At 37.0% G+C, this 20766-nt stretch overlaps 1 protein-coding gene across 3 annotated transcripts; it reads right to left on the reverse strand.

The window, feature by feature from the left end:
• Positions 1-209: 209 nt before the first annotated feature.
• On the reverse strand, positions 210-16974 carry LOC134818105 (unc-112-related protein-like). 3 transcript variants are annotated; one of them, XM_063827523.1, is made up of 17 exons: positions 16873-16974; positions 15615-15730; positions 15398-15499; positions 14913-15081; positions 13347-13489; positions 12315-12469; positions 9915-9983; positions 7003-7110; positions 6728-6862; positions 4848-4906; positions 4075-4133; positions 3612-3680; positions 3409-3506; positions 2640-2816; positions 2402-2532; positions 2086-2278; positions 210-1926 (listed from the first exon to the last, which is right to left on the reverse strand). In XM_063827523.1, the coding sequence occupies exons 1-17, from the start codon at positions 16893-16895 to the stop codon at positions 1750-1752; spliced, it is 1983 nt and encodes a 660-aa protein (XP_063683593.1). In that variant the 5' UTR covers positions 16896-16974; the 3' UTR covers positions 210-1749. The 3 variants fall into 3 exon arrangements, with proteins under 3 accessions (XP_063683593.1, XP_063683594.1, XP_063683592.1); XM_063827524.1 differs by lacking the exon at positions 16873-16974 and adding an exon at positions 15865-16584; XM_063827522.1 differs by lacking the exon at positions 16873-16974 and adding an exon at positions 16293-16575.
• Positions 16975-20766: the final 3792 nt, after the last annotated feature.

Consider the following 20766-nt stretch of genomic DNA (forward strand, 5'->3'; position numbering starts at 1 on the left):
TGCCTCTTATCTCATTTTTACAGTTAATTATTTTAGGGAAAAGCCATATTGTTGGCGTGGCGTTATAATAATCGATAAGTATTTGATATCATTACGACTGAATGATTTTAGCATGGTACATTTACAATAATGGAATTTAATTTCTGTAAATTTAATGTACCGTCGTCGCAAATGGACTGACATAGGCGGATAACAAATAATAGACAAAATTAAATTTATAAAACCAATCATAAAACTTTTTGTATAACATTACTACAAAATTATAGATAGTGGATGGTTCTGCTAATGACCACGGATCAGATTATAAATTCGGAAAATGTTCTAGAGTTTACCCTCAGAGGGATGAACCCAGAAATTCACTCGATGAACTATCGATTGCAGGTATGAACCACAAAATTTGGATCATACTAAAAATACATTGAGACCAACAATAGAATTAGATGAAATTTTCATTACCGGTCAAGTAAAATTCATTCCAAAACATTCAAATTATTATTTATCGTCCTTTACTTTTCAACGTTAATAAAACATTCCTCGTACGCCGCTCAATTGACCATTGCAAGTAAGAACATATTTATGCGAATATTAAATTTACAGTTTCTGAGCCTTCAAATCTTTTCCAGTTTCCAACTCTGTAAATAACTGCTACACCCTTGTTGAGATCCACATTCCACACTTATAGGTATAGACAAACGCACAATCTTGACCACAGAAAAGCAAACTGCAGTGCGAAATAATTTGACACAAAAAGAGAAAATCTTTAACCATCGATCACACTCATAATTCCTCGGCAGTTGATTTACAAAAAAAGTATGTACAAAATGTCAAAAAAGAACGGAAATTATGCTCCAAGATTGAATTTTCTCGGTCGATAATAAAGCAATCGTTTCAATGGAAACCAATCGCAAAAAAGGGATTTTTTAATATCAGAAGCAGAATAAATTTGATTGATAAAGTTTTTCAATATTTGTTCATCATTTTTGAATACATATTACAGAGTTTCTGAGCGGTTTGATTAACTTTTGAAAACAGTTTTAATAATATATGACGGGAAATCAGAATATCTATTTGGAACAATATGAAGGGTTCCGGTAAGAAATTTTCCAACACCATTGTAATCTTTCAACATGTAAGTTAAACTAATAATATTTTAAAAACGTACAAAAATTAATGATATATAGTCTACACCTACCAACCTAGTCATAAAAGTTAATGATTCGTAAGACCCATTTAAATTATTTTAAGTGACACTTAGGTCCTCGGTGTCCATTATTTTCTGTCAAAACAGACACGCAACATCTAACAAAAAATTAAGAATCAAATATCAAAATTTCTCAGCTTACAAACGGCTTCAGTCAAGAGCGATTCATTCGAGAAATAATGAATGCTATTTCACACTCAGCTCCGCATAACATTCCATGCTCATGGTAAAACCTAAAATTCTTCAGGAGCTACGTTTTAAAATCAGTAGAAACGTCTTTTCAGACAGCGAAAATTCCAGTCAATGACGGCTTGTTTATCACTGGGAACAATTACAAATTCTGCCAAAAGATGAATCGGAGCCTAACGTATGAGAAAATATAAAATATTGGGGTGCAAGAGTTTAGTTTAAGTGTCGAGGAAGTCGACCCTTACAAGTCGGTCTACTATCAAGTTTCTGCCAACTAACACCAGAAGATCCCAGATCCCGGAAGGGGTATGAGAGATGTAAGACCCCCTCACCGCCGCCCTCCAGTCAGCGAGCCTCCCTCACTGCCATCCTCCGGTCAGCTTGTAGAACATTTCCTTGTCTAGCTCAGTGTCCGACTCCTTGCGCAGGGTCAGGAAGATGTAACCACCAATGTATTCGTGCACGATCTTGATTTCGGATGAGTTGCATTCAAATGCGTGGGAGTCTCCGTCAACGTTAAACGTTAACTTTCTGATCTGTAGAAATTGTGATTTAAGACCTAGATACAATTGGGAGATCGTTTCAAATCATGCATTTTAGCTTAAAATATGAATCTCAGTGTATTTGTGGTTTAACAGAAGCTGTAAGTTTGCAATCTAAATTTTAAAATCAACAACAATCTAAAAAACACCAACCTCCCAGTTAACATTCCAGCTCTGCAGAGAAGTCCAGTGCCAGGTCTTGAGAAGCTCATGTGGGGGCGCCAGGTCAAACTTGCTCATGTGGGTTCTAGATATTCCCAGTAGTTCCTCTTTTTTAGACTTATCGAACTTGACGATAAAGTAGCTGATTCCAAAGTCCATCAGTCTCTCCCACTTCAAGATGTAACTGTTGGAATAAATCGTTAGATAAGATGGCAGAGGAGTTACCGTCAGCAGAATAACAGCTGTTTTAAGGTAAATATAAGAGTTGGCAAGATCACAAAAGACTACTTAAATAAGGGAAATTTACTTGAGTCTAAGTTCGGTAGCGGTGTGATCTCGTCTGGGTAACATGTTGTGAGCATCAAGGATCAAATTAGCCAATTGTTCCGGTCGGTGTTTTCTTCCAACCCTCGCCGAGACAAAGTCTTCAGTTTTTATCTACGGGAAGTTGTCCTTTAGTTCACACAAGTTAATACTCATTTTTCAGAACATATCACTTGGATTGTAATAAATTATAATTGAGTTTTAAACGCTAAGGAACTTACCTCGTCAGAAGTGACAACAGCTCGCTTGTTCCTGTTTAGTTTCAGGGTCTGGGAATGCTCCTGCATGTTTGCCATCGTCTTTACGATGTCGATCTCACTGTCGTAGGTACTGTCGCTGATTGGCTTTCCCTTGCTAGCCAGACGGCACGCTGCAGTCCATTGGCAAAACTCTTCTTTCTGGCAATTATATTTTGTGAGTCACATTCATTACAAAATACACGCTGGATATGCAACGATAAAACTTTTATTTCCATGAGTAAGACTAGATTATTAGTTATTATCAGTAAACGACCGGGGCTAGGATTTGGCCGGGGCCGGGAATGTCCAAATTTTGCCGGGGCCGGGAATTGGCCGTTCTGGAATTTGGCCGGGGCCGGGGCCGTGAATTTAATAAATCCACGGCCAAGTTAGAACTTTTCAGGACTTAGGATCTGAACTTATTTTTACATGACAATATAATGTTCGAGTATCAATTGAACAGTTTAGAAGGTAATTAGATTTCATATATATTTTGGTAAAATAATTTTGTTCAGCTGAAACAGTAAATAAAAGTTGGCACTCTTGACATCATCCTTTCAAAATTGAAATCCATTTTAAGATTTATATGAAAGTTTTAGGCCGATCTCGATCAAAAATTCCCGGCCAAATTCCCGGCAAAAATTGAAAATCGGCCGGGGCCGGGAAGAAATAGCTCCCCCGGCGCCGGGATTTCACGGCGCCGGGAATCCCGGTCGATTACTGGTTATTATAACTATAGGTTAACACTCACATCTCCGAACAGAACGAGGTATTCTTTTCCGCCAGGAGGTTTGATGTGTAGGATGTATTTTCCTTTTCTGACATCCACTTCTGGAACAATCGAGCAATCTGAAAAAATTTCGTCAGAGCTCCGTGCAACGGTCAAAGAAATATTTTAATGTGAGAGAATGAGGTCGATAATATTGGTTAAACAGCGTTTTAAGAGTGTAATACCTTTAAGATCTTGGACGAAATCAGGGGGTCCAGAACCTGCCGCATCCTTAAAGAATGACATGGTTGTATCTGAGGGAAAGAGGTGATATTTCAGTTAAGTCGACTAAAATAGATCTGAAAGAACATTTCTCGTATTTGTTCTTGAATATGATGCGCGCGCGTAATGGCCGTACGTCACACTAAACAATGACGCACAATTTTCAGTACAACGAGATTTGTTTCGCGCGCTACAGTAAACTGCAAGTAGAACTATAACATTTTAGGCGCGGGAATTTAGCTAGCCGCCACTCCGTCGGAGACAGAACGGGAAATTAATTACGCATTGAACTTCTCTTATTGTTCTGAAAAATTGGTGCCAATAAAGTTATTAAGACTGGGTCATTATCATTGATTTAAATATTTGCTTCCTGCAAAGTAATTATCGGGGAATGTCAATTATCATAGAATATAGAAATACTCTTACCTCTGAATGTAAACTTGTGCATCTTTGGCTTGGCCAAGAAGAAGAAAATCTTGTTCGGCCTGAAAACGATACATGATTAAACCAGTCTAAGAAATCACACACTTAAAGAAAAAGTGTATTTTTCGAAAAATTCCTTTCGAAGAGTTTTCTATGAGGACCGATTAGAACACTAAAATTTCCGGTCACCGGCACTTACAGTATAGAATGGAATGTACATTGCTTAAGAAAGCCTTATCAGCTTAGAGAAAATTACGAAATAGACTGTTCAAGTGTTCACTGCTGTGCTAATTGTTCGGTTGGCTTCCCTTTTCTCGATTTCAAGTTAGAAGATACAAAAGTCAACTAGTTTTACTGTTAATTTCAGAGACTGGAGAGAAGAAACCAGTACAAATGTGATGTATTGGAGGTCACAATTACTACCACCAGTCATAATTAGGAATATTACATATTATTCTAAATTTAGCCCGAACACTAGGCACCAAATTGTGACTCCTCAGTCAGAAACATTACAAATTGTGTTAAAAAAGTGTTGTGACGTTGGTTCTAGTTGGCTAATATAGTAACTCAAGTGTAACTTGCAGGGAAACACACAAACTGTCGGACACAATGTGGTCATGTGTCAACATATCGTGCTTCCAGTCATGGTACCGGCTTTAAATTAAACCACGCCCAAAACTTCAGTCGCAACACAATCGTCGTAATATATTGCTGAGTGGAGGCATTATGATGTCACCAAATTGAATTAACAAAATGTCTGCTGTGCTTTTACTTACTTCTTGAATTTCAGGTTTGCTTGTAGTTCTCTGTTGTAGTTAGGGAGCACTGTGTTGTTCTGAAAAGAAAATATTATCATTATTTTGATATGTCAACTAGCGCGAAAAACATTTTTTCGGCGTAGGAAGCTAATGTTAACGGCCTTTAATAAATAAATTCTAACATTTATATTTAGAAGAGTACCTATTGTCACATTATGCTTTTAATTAAATTTATTCAGATGTATCAATAACAAGTGTTTAGAACCCCCACCCATTAAAATATGAGGTCTTATTAGATCACTATTGGTGTTCCCGCGCCTTTATACAGTAACGGCTTCACATATTAAATCATCCTCTGACAATGGTATCATGACGTAACATACTGATAAAAGTATTGACTAGTAATAAGATGTACCTGACAATACATATAATATATATAATATTACCGGCACGGCCTACACCCTGTTATAAGTCACACTGGCAATGTCAGCCGGATTGTATAAGTGAAATAAACTACTTTCTGCAGCCGTTCTAAAACTTTCTAATAGCTTTTTCCGTATTACGCATGGCAGGACAGGCTGCTGTTAACCAATCAGAGGATGGTGTCATGTCACGTGATTGGTATCGACCAATTGGAAGTGCTGTATTAACATAGTGGCGGTGGCAGCTCGACATTTTTAGCTGGCTGTAAAATTTTGAAAGTTTGAAACCAATGAAATGAGTCGTAATGAATTATTTCAATAATTAAATATTTTAGACACTGTGTCTGTAAAGTGCCTATCTAAGGCTTCGTCCACTGATAATACATTTATAAACGTGTTGTGTGTCTACAAAATAGTAACTCAGATGTTACACTCCATATCACAGAACACTTTGGACGGTTCCACACAAAATCCACGGTGTCCAGACGTAATCACACTTGATAAGTCTCCATTATTATAACACGTGACCTCACACGCGTGACCTCACACGCACTTCTAAGAGTCCCTACTTCACATTCACTGGTGTCCCAGTACACTGTGCAGTCTAGTGGTGGAGCAATACTGAGAGGTGTTAAATGTGTGATATACGCCCACTGTTACATCATTTTATAATGTCACACTGATTACTGTTCTCACTGATACAGATCAAACTGCTGTAACGTCACTTTTAGAAAACTAATATTACAGCTCAGAATATATCATGATATGTAATATCTGTGTTAAGTCCGAGCTGTCTTTGTTGAGGGGTGTTTAAATTTCACGCAGTAATTCATGTTTAATATCACCAGACACCAGGTTTGTTTGCAATGTGGGTGTTATATGATTTTAACAGCAAATTTATTACATTTATTGAATACACTAAATATAAAGACAGAAAAATACCTTTAATCCACTGATGTGACATTATTTGAATATGTAAAATTAGTAACGTTATATCATCAACACGAGGTTATTGAAAGAATTTTAGGATTTAATAATATCCGGTAAGGATTGTGGAGATGATTATTATATTGGGGAATGGAATTTGCACATTATGCACAGGTTTCGGGGTTTTCCCAAAAACTCCCATGTTTAAAGTGGTCTCGTATTTCGACTGTGGCTAATTAAAGATTGTCAGCCATGATTACTCTACACTCAGCGGGACCTCAACTTTAGAAACATTTTTCGATACATTCACGCATTCCAGTGTAGCTTATTCGTAATGTAAAATGTAAGGATTCAAAATTGATGATGTGTTCGATGATAGATGACGTATGTCCGAATATTTTTCGACTCATATCCAAGATTGACGAGCTTTTACAAAACCAAAAGATGGTAAAGTAAAGACTATGAACAACATACATATTATGATAACAAGGCGAGTTACACACAGAAATATAACCAACAAGCCTTACTCCTCACAATATCAAAACTCACCAGTTTCTCCAGATCAGGATCGTTAGCTCCGAGGGAGACCTCCAAATCAGCCAAAGCAGAGTCCAGGTCATCTTTACCGGGTGCCATGGCCGGGGCTAGTTTTGGGGGATTCCTCACTGCTTGCTCAACTGCAAACTGAGGGGGAACTGGGTTAATTTCCTGCCAAGTTTATATCCCAGCTTTTTGCGGCTGCTTGCATCGTTATCATGAAGTAATTCACAACCACAAAGAAAAAGTACCATGAAAAGGTAACAAAGTTAAAAGATAAAGCTAACCTGAAGAGCAGCGAACTCAAGACACTCTGACTCAGTAGGTACAACATCTTCAGATAACACTGATCTGATAGCTTGGTGGAACAGAGCGTTTATACGAGCTTCGTCTCTCTGGAGAGGAGTCGGGTGTTAATATCTTGATAATATCTTGTTAATATCTTGTTAATATCTTGATAATATCTTGTTAATATCACACAATCACTGAACACTATATTGGAAAACGAACATAGTTTTTAGAAGGAGCTTTGCCTTGTATAGTGTATACCCGACTCAATTTCTTTCATTAATAAGCATTCTAACAGAATGTCACCCGACCCACGTTGCCGCCTGGAACTATTAATGTAAGGAAATAACAGCTGTTGTTTTAATGAACAAGTTGTTAGAAACCTTAATTAATTGCTTTTTAGAGCCTCGCGAAGAACATTAAAAACATATGTGATTATTATGTTTCTGCTAATTATAACCATACCCAGAACCTTGTTTGATTAAGCGTAGTAAGAAGTGAAGAATTGGGTGTAGTTTTGCGGTATGGAGGTGACATTTAGGACAACCTTGAAGTACTAATTAGCGATAATTAGGGGGTAATTAGAGGGTTATTAGATGTATAGGAAGCTAGTTAGAAGTCAGCAGCTGCAGACTTCTACATTAACTACACACAGTCAGTAATTCATCTATACATCACTAAAAACTAGTACACTAACATAGATAGCAATCAGGATGTTTTCCTAGACAGAATGAAAAGGGCTCTATTTTTATTGCTTTAGGTTTATTACTGATCAAAGTTTCAAATTCAAATGTAGGATATATAATATATTGTATAGCCATAGGTCGTGCTGTTTCATTTATCTTTCTGTCTAAAGTAAAATGCCTTGAGAGAAGTGACTTGAGGGAGCTGTGCAGACAGTGCAATAGACATGTCTCCTTTATAAGTTATTATTCTATTATAGTTAGAAAAGAATAATATTTTACAAAGGAATATATAATTCGCCTACATACTTGCATAATTTATATGCCGCTACGAGCATTGAACCATTGCACAATGCAATGCTACACATACAATCGCGAACACGTTCAATACAGTTGACCAGCTCATATCAAGCGAGTCCCTACAATTTCCTAACTTTCACACTAACTATCACCGTTAGACTGTTGTTTATAAATGCCAAGGTTAACATGTCAACTACAGAACACCTGTTATAATCTGCTCCATTCTGCTGGCGTTACTAGTCTGGTCATTTAGTGACATTGCACATTAGCGACATTACACATTAGCGACATTACACATTAGGGACATTACACATTAGGGACATTACACATTAGGGACATTACACATTAGCGACATTACACATTAGCGACATTACACATTAGCGACATTACACATTAGGGACATTACACATTAGCGACATTACACATTAGGGACATTACACATTGACCCGTATATTATAGTAGAGGGCTGAACATTTTTTTGGGCCTCATGGAACCTAGTTTTTTTTTCTATATAGGCCCCAGATTATTCAACAAGCTGAATTATGTATTACTCTCTACAAGTGTGAGTACATTATATTACTACTCTTAACTCAGTCTCACCGAGTGAAAAGAACCAAATTACCCACCAACATACAGTCGCCAATCACACAATCACACAACAACTATCACACAATCATACTTACACAGTTACACGGAGGGGTGTCATAGTTAACACAATGAAAACTCTATAACAACCCCCAAGTGACTACAATGTAGTCACGTGATTACAATGTAGTCACGTGATCTGACTACATTGTAGTCACTACACGTATTATAATCGCTACTCTGATCAGTTACACAGGCTGGGAGATTTGTTCCTGAGCCTGATATGTAACGTGTAAACTTTAACAATAGTTTATTAATCAAGCTTTAATAACCTTTAATTAATTAGTCGCGTGTTTGAATTTTGTTGGATGATATTTCATAATGGTGACAAAAGCCCGCTCTATTTTGTAATGCTGGCATGAACAGTGAACATCACGTCTGAATTCTACATTTTACTTCTGACTTCTGTTATGTTGTGGAGTTTTATGGATGGTCTGTCCAGGACAGATTTACAAGAGGGTTCAGAGCTCCATTTGTATAACATTATTCAATATTGAAGGTCTTTGATTACCAAACAAGATGATATCAGTGACATTTTTAGGTCAAAACTCAACAGTGAATGATGTAGTAGTACTAACTAGTAGAACTATAGTATGACGCACATATTGTAGGCGTTATGTCACGTGACTAGGCGGTTTCAACACGTGACACGTATTAAATCACAAGTTAGCACTCCCGACATTTGTAGACATGGAGAATATTGTGGCTGACACTCTGACCATGATATAACTGACAAGTTTTGTGTGTGAAGGAGAATTTACAGGGTGGTAAAGTTTTAGAGACAGAGTTAGCCGTTAGGCATGGGATAAACATGGTGGTAAAGTGTAGAGTCTACACTTTACCACCCTAACCATGGGATAAATATGGTGGTAAAGTGTAGAATCTACACTTTACCACCCTACCCATGGGATAAACATGGTGGTAAAGTGTAGAATCTACACTTCACCACCCTACCCATGGGATAAACATGGTGGTAAAGTGTAGAGTCTACACTTAACCACCCTAACCATGGGATAAACATGGTGGTAAAGTGTGTAGTCTACACTTTACCACCCTACCCCGTAACTGTAGACGTTTCAGAGGAAGAGTTAGTGAGATGTGAGAGGTGGGTTTCAAATTGAGGGAACCCGAGATGGTATAGTGTTCTGAAAAACAACAGTTTACCCAGCGCTGGGAATCCACATCCCGTCAGGACAACAGCTGGTGTTGACTCTGAATGAACGAGGCAATCCTGCTAGCACGTGATATATGAGAGAGAGAACACGTGATATAGATGAATTTACCTGTTTGTTGAGATCCAGGAAAGCAAAGTATTTGAACCTCAGGAGCAACATGTCCCCTTCTTGAACGTCCTGAAATGTAAACAATCGTTAGTATGTTTGAAAAGTAAACAATCGTTAGTATGTCACATGTTTAGAGGATGTTACACAAATATAAAACCGGTTTTAGAAATTATTATAACAAGCATGTACCACAATTTAAATGAAGCGTGTACCACAAAGTTTGAATAAAGACAGAGTTTTGAGGAATAACATGCAAATCTTATGAGAAGTCTTAAACTTCACACGAAATGTCAACAAACTACTTAGCGGCTTGATAGAACGTTCAAATAACTATTCACGGGGATTTTATTTTAAGAAGCACCGCAAAGTGCTATTTCAAATGTCTACTGAGAATGTGTGATATAATGTAGCACTGAGAAATATTGCGCTACTTTGACAAAAACTAATTAATTGCTACGACTGAAATAAGGTGCAATGAATTCAACGCAAATTTGATCGCCAACAGGGAATATGTTTTATACACATTTACCAACTACTAATACTATAACTAAACAGTATTAGAGACTGGTCATGGTAGTGAGGTTGGATTCTAGCTTTTAATTTGATAAACTATTCTGTATCCAATAACCTTGGCACAGTGCTGTGTGTACTAACACACAGCACAGGACTCTGTGTATATATTTTCAGCCGCATTGTGTTCAGATAGTACTCACACTTAACACCCGCTTAACAGGTTTATTGAATTTGTAACGTGAACCAGGAGCGAACCAGGAACTCTCGTTACCACCTGACCAACCCTCACCTGACCCACCATCACCTGACCCCCCACTTTCTACTTCCACAGTACGGAGATACACAATACAAATGTTATAGAGTGGAACAAACAAATTCATGAATCAGATATTCCCGAACAATATTTGTACAGGACCCGCCCTGCTTAACTTTCCCAGCGCACATTTACAACATTATAAAGTTTATTTCCCAGCAAAATGTTCCGTTTTGTTCGAAGTTTACACGCCGGACCAGGACTTGAAGTTTCACAGTAAATATTTCCAAATCCACATGTTTACATGTTTAATACGCCGTGAGAGTGAGAGTTGTGTAAATTATAATAATTTCTCAAAGGTCATCGTGCGAGAGGAAAATAACGTGGTTACTTTTAGCATGTTATCCAAGTGGGTATATCTAGATTTACTAGAATTTGATTAATTAATTACCTTTTAATTACTTTTTAATTACTTTTAACAGCTACTTAAAGTAAAATGTTCCATGATTTTGATTGGAATCATAATTTAACCCTTGGAAGAGAATTTTAGAATAGCCCATAACACAGAACATTTTAAAGTTCCTTTTTAAAATGTATCGCCCGTGAACACTGCTCGATTCAATATAATAATCATAAATGATTGAATTTAGTTCTAGATTATACTGCACGTGTAGCCATAGACACATTTTAAATGTGTCACAAGACGCAGTACATGTATTACTATTGCACGTCACGGTGCATGTTTATTATATAGCTATACAGAGAGAAAACCTATAGCATTGATTTAATAAGCACGAAATACACATATTTATAGCTTCAACATTATTCACTAATCTAATACAACAGCCAGAGAAGCTCTCCCACAAATTACAGACAAGCTATTTAAAGAATTGTCCGGGATGTGTTTGCACCTGATAAATGTTATGTTTCCAACTTATTCAGAGCACCGACTTGCACGAATACCGACAGAGTTCGGACATTTTCAGTTGATGTAAATTTATTTATTTGTCACGTGGATTAACCACATCACATTGGTACAGTGCGAGGTGTTAAATTTACAGCGAATGAGCTTGACGCTAGTAATTCAGTTATCGTAGAATTATGCCGGGTTATTTCTGCACCGCCCACGATAAGTGCGTGAACTTGATGTACAAAACACTTTGGAAGCCAGAGAAGCTCTTTTTCATTTGAAATCCTAAAAATAGAGCTCTTAATTCTCTCCGATTACATATTCTAACATTATATGTGCGTGTTTAGCATGTAGCAATTTGGTAAAGTACTGCTAATAGTGTCGAGACACTGAGATTGTCTTTAATGCGACTAGAATATGTTTGAAAAGTGATACCTTAAGTAATTCAGATCTTCAGATCAACATTAATTGCATTATGTTAAGTGCAGATTAAGAATATATATGCGATTTATTCTCTGTCTACAAAATTATGCAAATATTTGCCTTTTTGACGTATCCATGAAGCCACCGTTCGATCATAACTTTATTGCATTGCTAAGAAATTCTTTAGGCGCTACCAACCTTTCTCCGGTAGAATTACCACAATTAAATGAAAAAATAACAGAACACTTATTAACATTGAAAGTGAAAGTGTAAATGAAAGTAAAGTAACATAATATCGTACCTGTTCCATGAGAGACTTGCTGCTGTCCAGCCATCCCGCGTTCATCATGGCTCGCTCATCCATGGTCTTACCCTCCTTGATGTCAATATGATCTATCTCATCAGGAGTAAGCTGGCACACGTTAGCTACTGATCCGTGAGGTGACAGCGTCTCTCCTGGGAGGGCAGCAATTAGGAGATTGGATAATCTAGTTATTAATTAATTATATATGTTATAACAATACACATTTGCATTATTAAAGAGTTTCAATTTGACATGGTTTTTGCGTTTAGTAGTACAATTTTGCTCTATATACTATGTACAATGAGACTGTTGATACTCCTGTGTGTTATTTAAAACGCCAAAATGATTACAGCCAACAGGTTCATAAAAGAGCAGATATATTCTGCTTGGAAACATGGGCCATAGTGTTGAGTATGTACTATGCAATTACACAAATCAATTACTGCTGATCAAAACTTAAGGTCAAAATTTGGGTATAATTTAGGCAAACTCCGGTTTCAACATTTCAAAGTAGAAACGTCAGACCATATTTCCCTCAAAATTATTTTCTTTTAACATTTTGAACAATGTTCAAATGATAAACTCCGACTCCTCACAATTATTGTAATAAAAATTACACGGGCAATTAAACCCGAGCCAATTTGTCAAAATATCCCCAGTGATTTTGGGAAGCCTGGGACTTACCATTTTCGTCCACGGCTGGGATTGCAAGATAACATTAACGTAATGAATGTACATACATAGGTGGCGAAATATTATATTTTCACACGATTCACCTAATACTACTTTTAAATAGTCTATTTCAACAGTATTCTGGTTCGACCCTATTCACTATTCAGTCCCCCTCAATTTAGTCAGCAATACTGTATCCCCGTTAAACTGAGGTTTAGATTTATATTTAATACACGTATATTGTCATTATAAGGGGATTCGAAATACCCTGGTGTACACTGTACATTATACATACAATATGTAAACTATGTGCTACAAGCAACTTTCGATAACACGTGCTACTAGTACTAAACTCACCATTTGAAGCACCAAAAGTATCCATCTTATCCTGGGAAGCACCAGCATCCTTCTTTGGTTTGGGCTTGTTTGCCTTGCGGACACGGAAAGTACGACGAGCTGTGACATTCCTCGCATCCTTCAAATCTTCTTCCTTAGCACACCTGTGAGAGGAAACTTGTGTAAATAAATAAATAAACACAGCATTTAACACACAGCTTTATAGCCGCACGTACTACATTGAGTACGTTACACGGTTTATTATACAGGGTGTATTATACAGGGTTCTGTGATAGCTGATAGGCACATTCCTATGGGTACACTCGGAGCATCTAGTCGTGAAATAGCAGGGAAGATGATATCCTGGCTACAATGTTGTATCCGTGCGTGTTATTCGTATCTGAGCACTTGTATTGTAAGTCTATATCTCTATATATCTCTATATAGCTCGGCATATGGTACAGAGATTAGAACAGTGCATTTGTAGTGTTCTGTAGAATATTCTTAGACAGGTAAGTGAAGCTGAGGCAGTGAAGCTGAGTTGAGTTAGTAGCAGGTTAATTAACAAACTCAATTATAATACTCACATACCAGGAGAGGTATACAGTACAGACAATATAACTACATCGTAAACCTAGTCTAATTCCAAATGTACTGAGTTCAACAAGATACTACTACAGGAGACCTGCTCTAATGAAATTACAGTCCTAAGATATCTCCATACTATTAAAATATCAGATACAAGGCATCTGTGTGTGTGTGTGTGTGTAATGTACAGATCTACGGAGTGTGTTCTGTTTGTTATATGTAACCAGCCCTCCGTGCGTTCTGTATCGCAACCTTACAACCCTCGCGATGACATATCACCAAAATAACTTTAAACATCACAACAAGTCACGTGTGCTGACCGTCTGGGCTGTGATTGGCTGGTTTTAGTCTCGTGGGCGGAATGGGGTGTTGTGATTGGTGAGTGTGGTAATAGTATTACATTGTCAAGAGGAGTGCTGGGCGAGTACACGACACATTGTATTACGAGGAGGGAACAAGCTTTTACCAGCACCTCTTCCTAATTTCCTGCGAATCTCACTAGCCGAGTAGTAATATTATGGGAGTGTGTGTTACAACAAGGAACTGTAATGCTCGGATTAGATATCATATTTTCATAATGTGTGAGCGCTGAGTGAATTACTCCGAATATAATTACAGGACAAGGGGACGAGAAGGGAAGGATTTTACTCTTTCTCAGTTTTATGTTAAATTAAATCAGCCGTGAAACAATTCTTAATAATGTATGAAATACTTCAAGAAATAGTGTCGCTCTGTCAAATTCTACACAATAAGGTGTAAGGTAAAAGCTTTGCGATTATTTTCACTACAAGTTGAGCAGACTGGTGTCAGTCATGACGTGTCACAAAGAATGTTACAATTTGTACACGTGAGGAGACGAGTTGTACTCAGATCATGTGATAACAAAACAATCTTAATATAATTGTTACATTGTAATAATAGTGTAACAAAACAGAAATAATAAGATCGTAACAGTGTAATGTAACAAAACTATCTAGATATTATAGATAACAAGTTTACCTAAGTAAAGAGAGCTCCTCAGGATGTCGTACCCTCAGATCCCGACAGATAGTACACACTACCGAGAACAAAGTGTTACTGAAATCTGCTTTCTCCAAATCTAGCTGAGATCTGTCCGGCAGCTGGATTGACAACTTTTTACTGGTTGTCGTGAAGATCACTTTGTTACCTGAAAATTCGTACAAATTAGTTGTATTATTGTATCTACTGTTAAATTTAAAATCATTAGCGGTTACTTTACCTGCGTTGTTGAGTAGTATCTCATATCGATGTGGAAACCTTGTCTAGTATAATACATTGGAAAACTTTTGAAGTTGTAAAATTGGAATTGCACAAATTGTTGCACTATAACTGGTGTACTGACGAGCTATGTTTTAGTTATTCTAGTATATATAACATAATATATTATGTTCAAGGTATATGGAGCCAACCCCAGAATTGTTCGTAAGTTACAAGTCAGAGGAATGAATCGTAAATTTACGTACCTGCATCAAGGCCATATGTGTTGAGTGTAGCACGAGGAGCTATCAACCAAGTCTTTTTATCCGTACACCACAGTGCATACTTTGACCAGTTTTTTAAACTACCTGAAAGAAAATTACAATAAAATTGAGAAGATAAACGAGGTAAATGACTGGTATTTTGAACATTTTCTTTGATCGAAATTAATTTTCATGATAAAAGTGAAAATGAAGCAATTACCTAATAACTCTACTAGTTTAAGAGTGACTTCTGATACAGTAGATTCACCAGACACAGTTAACGTCTTGGTGACGCTTGCGTCAGGGACATTTACTTTAAGCGCCCATTGGTGCATTCTGGGGTGAGGGATTGTGATTAAATGTGGTCATAAGCATATCATCAAATGGGGTAGGATTGTTTTTAGTAGAAAATGTAAGTTAAAAAATGGCTTCTGCTGTAAAGAATATTTTCGGAAAGTAAAGAAAAGTACCTGGATTCTAAAAATGCTGCTTCCTGCTTTAATCACACTTGCACTATCAAGGTCCACCACACAACACATATATGAAGTATTTATAACAGAAAGAATACCAATATCCCAGGTGTGCATCCTTAGGGCCTCGATTGTTTTACTTTTTTGCCTTGAGAGGCTTAAAATAGGTAACACCACATGCTGTGTCGTGTCCTTTTGTCCCATTTGTGCCTCAGTGGTTTTCCAATTTTGCATTGTTAAGATTAGGTGTCAGTATTTACACTATTGTTGAAAAAATATTGAATCGATTACAATGCTCACAATCAAACCAAATAGGAATGATTAACAGGGTAATCAACTCATAACGGATTGAAAATCACTGAGAGTTTCTGTTGTTTGAAATGGCAGGATTGGTCTAGGAATTGTTGCTAGGACATGTAGCATCTTACATCTTTTCAGATTGCTTCCAGATCTGGAGTTGATCGTGTTTTGAACCTTGTTGATTGCTGACTTCAATTTCATCAATAGGTTGACTGTAACTGTTCTTTATAGTCAGATTTGTTACCCTATGATCGTCATCCTCTCTGTCAAGCAGAGCCTCTTCTGATGGTTCATGTTGAGGACTGCGGAGTTGTACAGAAAGTGGTCGAGTAAGCTTTTGGAAGCGATAAGGTAGTTGATAGGAGCTGTTCAGAAGAGTTGTGTTCATCATCTTCAGAACATCTTGTTAACATTCCTACTTTATATACAACATCAAATTGATTCAATATATTACAGTATGAGTGTAGGTACTGACACCTATATTATTATATATATATATATTCATCACTGAACTGTGTAAAATTTGGGACATGACTGGGACCAATGTAATGGATATGGCTCCCTGTAATACCTTTTTAAAGAAGGCAATGTAGAATTACACTTCTAGCATATGGTTATAATTTTACACTTTATCATAGCCTAATGTTGGGGAAGCACACCTGAGTTTATCGTATTTCTTATGACCATGTCTACTTAATAGATACTCACTCTGGCTTGGTATAATGAAACATCTTTCACTCACAATCTCTCACACTTCACACTTCTCCTTAGATAAATAGTTTGTTAAATTAATGTGAAAATTATTAAAACAAAAAATATGATATTTGCAGACAACCGTGAACAATATTGCAGCTTATCAAGATTCATCTCAATATAACAGGAATATATATTTGTGATATAACTCGATTTAAACTTTAAAAGTTGTGGCAAATCTCATTGTATAAAGATAGCCCAAACGAGCGGTTTCTTAAAGAATGAGGTTATGAAGAAAATGCAGGAATCGACCTTGTGCCCATCGCGATCGTTTAAATTTTTGTATTACATATTTTTCAAACTTTACAGAGTACAGCAAATATAACGTACATAAAATAAACTCGAATAAATTGAAAGACAAAATAGTACTTTTAATTAATTTTTTTTATAAAAAAGACCATGTCCAAATTCGTTTGTTTTTTCATGAAGAAGGCTGTGAAATGTTCATTGTTCTGATAATGTAGAAATTAGGAAGAATATTAATGGTTATGATGTTTATGTCATTATTCTTGCAAATTTCCTGCATCTAACCTGTATGAATTAATCTACACTGCAAATAAGTGATAAGTTGGGTTGAATGGGTCAAGAAAGCCTAAAACATCTAAAAATTTGTTTTAAGAAGGTGGTGTGTTTATTTATCTTCCTCACCACACTTCAACATGAGTTGATGAGAAATTTCTACCTATGAAAGGATGAAGCCCGTCTTGATGTTGCAGCTGTCGGATTGTATGCACCCTTTGAAAGAACATTTTTTGACGTTAGGGTCACACATCCTAACTGTGACACAAACACATTTAAGACGCTAGATAGGATCTATAAAGAACATGAGAAAGAAAAGAAAGATTTGTATGAAGAGAGAGTACTTCAGTCAGAGAAAGGATCCTTTGCCCCTCTAGTCTTCACAACCTCTGGAGGTATGGGACCGCTATGCACTGTATTGTAGATCGTGTCTCTGAGATGATAGCTGACCATAAAAAAGAAGCCAAGAGCCAAGTCAAAAACCATATCAGAACACGATTCAGATTTGATCTGTTAAGAAGTACACTCATTGCACTAAGAGGAATCAGAGGAAGATCAACGGCCCAGCATCTTGAACTGCAAGACATTTCCTTCAACCTCATCCCCCAGAAGACGAGCTTTGAGGTCTCCTAGATTTGTTTATGTAATTTTTGATATTTTACTGTACTATTTTATGTTGTATATATAATTTTACGGACGAAATGATCCCAGGGGGGACTCCCAACCCACCGCTTCGGCAGGTAGTTGATGCACTGATCACAAGCAAGAGCCACTTTGGTCTACTTGCTGTGAGGTGTCTCAGCTACATGGGTTGGGGGTCCCCCCTTTTTTTAAACCTATGGAAGGTTTGAATATTAGCATAGTTCATCAATTGCACTCTAACAGATAACAGCCTGACTAGGATTATTAACTGACACCCTGAAAGGGGAATCAAATTAATACTAACCCTCTGAAAATTTGTTTCAGTTATCATGACTCGGGTGAATCTTGAAGGGGTTCCCTTCAGTACACATTCATACGGACCAAAAGTTCATTATACTTATTGGGCACATTGGAACTCATTTATCAATAGCATCAGATTTGGGCTCCCAATCATGTAAATTAAATTCGTAATTGCAACGTCACGAGTTTTCCTGATAAAAGATGACAGACCCATAAATCTGCAACTTGTGATAAGCAAATAAAAATTATATGCATTTATTACAAATAAGAGATTTTAAAAAATCTATTTTATAGATTTTACTCATATTTGTAACACTTCTATTGAATTTTCAAACGGTTTTTCATTCAAAATTTTTTATTAAAAATGTTTCGAACATTATACAAATAATTTCAGCCATGATAATTGTCTAGCTATATAAGGATAGACACCCTCGAAAAACGAATAAACCAATACAATAGATTAAATATTATAAAATGTTTTCATCCAAAATTATATTTTTATAGGGTGTCTAACTTTATATTGTATATATAGTTTTGAGTTTGAGAGAATACAATTGAGAGAATACGAAAACTATCGTGCGCGGTTCTGAATTTATTTGTTGTTTGTGTATATTCAATATTGTTTAAATATATTTACTATTGAGTAAACAAATTAAATAGAACTAATAACTACACATTATAGCCATGTGTATACGCGTACTGCTTCGGTGGTCGCGCGCTAACGAGAGGGCTCTGGTTAGAGCAAAAAACTAACAATGATACAATAATGAATTGACAGTTGACCCATTTTCATAATAACTTTTTGTTATAACTTTGCTGAATTCTGCTAGCTATGTATTATATAAGTTAATGGGCATCGATCAGCCTGTCATTCCGACATATCTTCAATCATGCATCAGTCTTTTATGAACACTGTTGACCATTGTTAATGATCCGGCCCGGCGCGCGCTACTTCGTAGCACTTGCCATCGGACCATTTCGAGAAGAAAGCGGCGCGCGCTACTTCGAAGAAATTTAGACGAGTAACATCTTACTGGGCCGCGCTCAGCCTGTCATTCCGCCAAATCTTTATTCTTTATGTTAATGAACATAATAGCCTGGGGTCCTCAGGTAAGTAACATCCGTCAATGAACACTGAAGAATGATATTTTTATGCAACAAAATATTATAATAATATAATAATATTGCTCTGCGAAGCAGAGCAACGATCGAAGATGGGTTGCAAGCAATAATGCTAGTTCGCAAAGCAAGAATGCTAGTTCGCGCGGCGCGTCGAAGTCCTCCAAACCGTCGACGAGTCCAACTCGGCGCGAGTTTTGTTTTACTTGGCGGCGCTCGGCCTGTCATTCCGCCGAATCTCTATTCGGCGGATATATATGTTTATGAGCATAATTGATAATAGCCTGGGGTCCCCAACTAAGTTTTGCTAGGTTAATGGTCTGGCCCGGCGCGCGCTACTTCGTAGCACGTGCCAACACTTCGAGAAGAAAGCGGCGCGCGCTAATTCGGAGAAATTTAGACGAGTAACATCCGTCACGTTTTTTAAATTTGTGCGACCAGAAATTTATACTAACTGAAACTGTCTTTGTTATTATTTCAGTGCGAACCAGCGCTCACACTCTCACAGAAAATCTTACATCACAGTTGACAGGATAATAATCTTAGTTATTAATTCTATCAACATTCTCTAATAAAGCGATGATTAAGAAATCCGCTTATTCTGATCTAAAATACCCAAATGATACAGAAATCATGCTTCGTCACGTTTCTCCCAAAAAATCACATACTTTAAATTAAAATAAACACATATTGGTTTCTAACTAAAGCGTCCTCTCATTTCTGAAGCCAGAAGCGTTAAGTTTAGTAGCAGGTCTGAAGCCATGGGTAGCCGATGCTGACGTCACAGTTGGTCGTGATGACGTCATCAAGGGAGTATGAGCTATGTTGTTGAACAAGGCGGCGGTCTCTTCTTTTATCACTTGAACGTTGAGAAGTGTAACGTGTTGAGACAGCCTGTGTGTTACCTGTAATATAGTACAACGTCAGTGTAGTATTCTCAGTATGTTCCAACTTCCACTAAGGATGTCAATTATCATGTCGAAAAAGTGGATAAAACAATTATACTTCGAAGTTTTCTCCGGAATTTTTTTGAAAGGTCACACGAATGAGCTTAAAATTATGTCTATTACCACCGCAACATTCCATTAAATATCTTACCTCAGCTAGAACAGTCTGCTATAGATATCTTACCTCAGCTAGAACAGTCTGCTCCATTAAATATCGTACCTCAGCTAGAACAGTCTGCTCCATTAAATATCTTACCTCAGCTAGAACAGTCTGCTCCATTAATTTTTACCCTGCTAGATGCGTGATAAGTCTGTTCATTTG

This window comes from Bolinopsis microptera, chromosome 7 (genome assembly GCF_026151205.1).
Source record: "Bolinopsis microptera isolate Bmic1 chromosome 7, MBARI_Bmic_1.0, whole genome shotgun sequence".
NCBI lineage: Eukaryota > Metazoa > Ctenophora > Tentaculata > Lobata > Bolinopsidae > Bolinopsis > Bolinopsis microptera.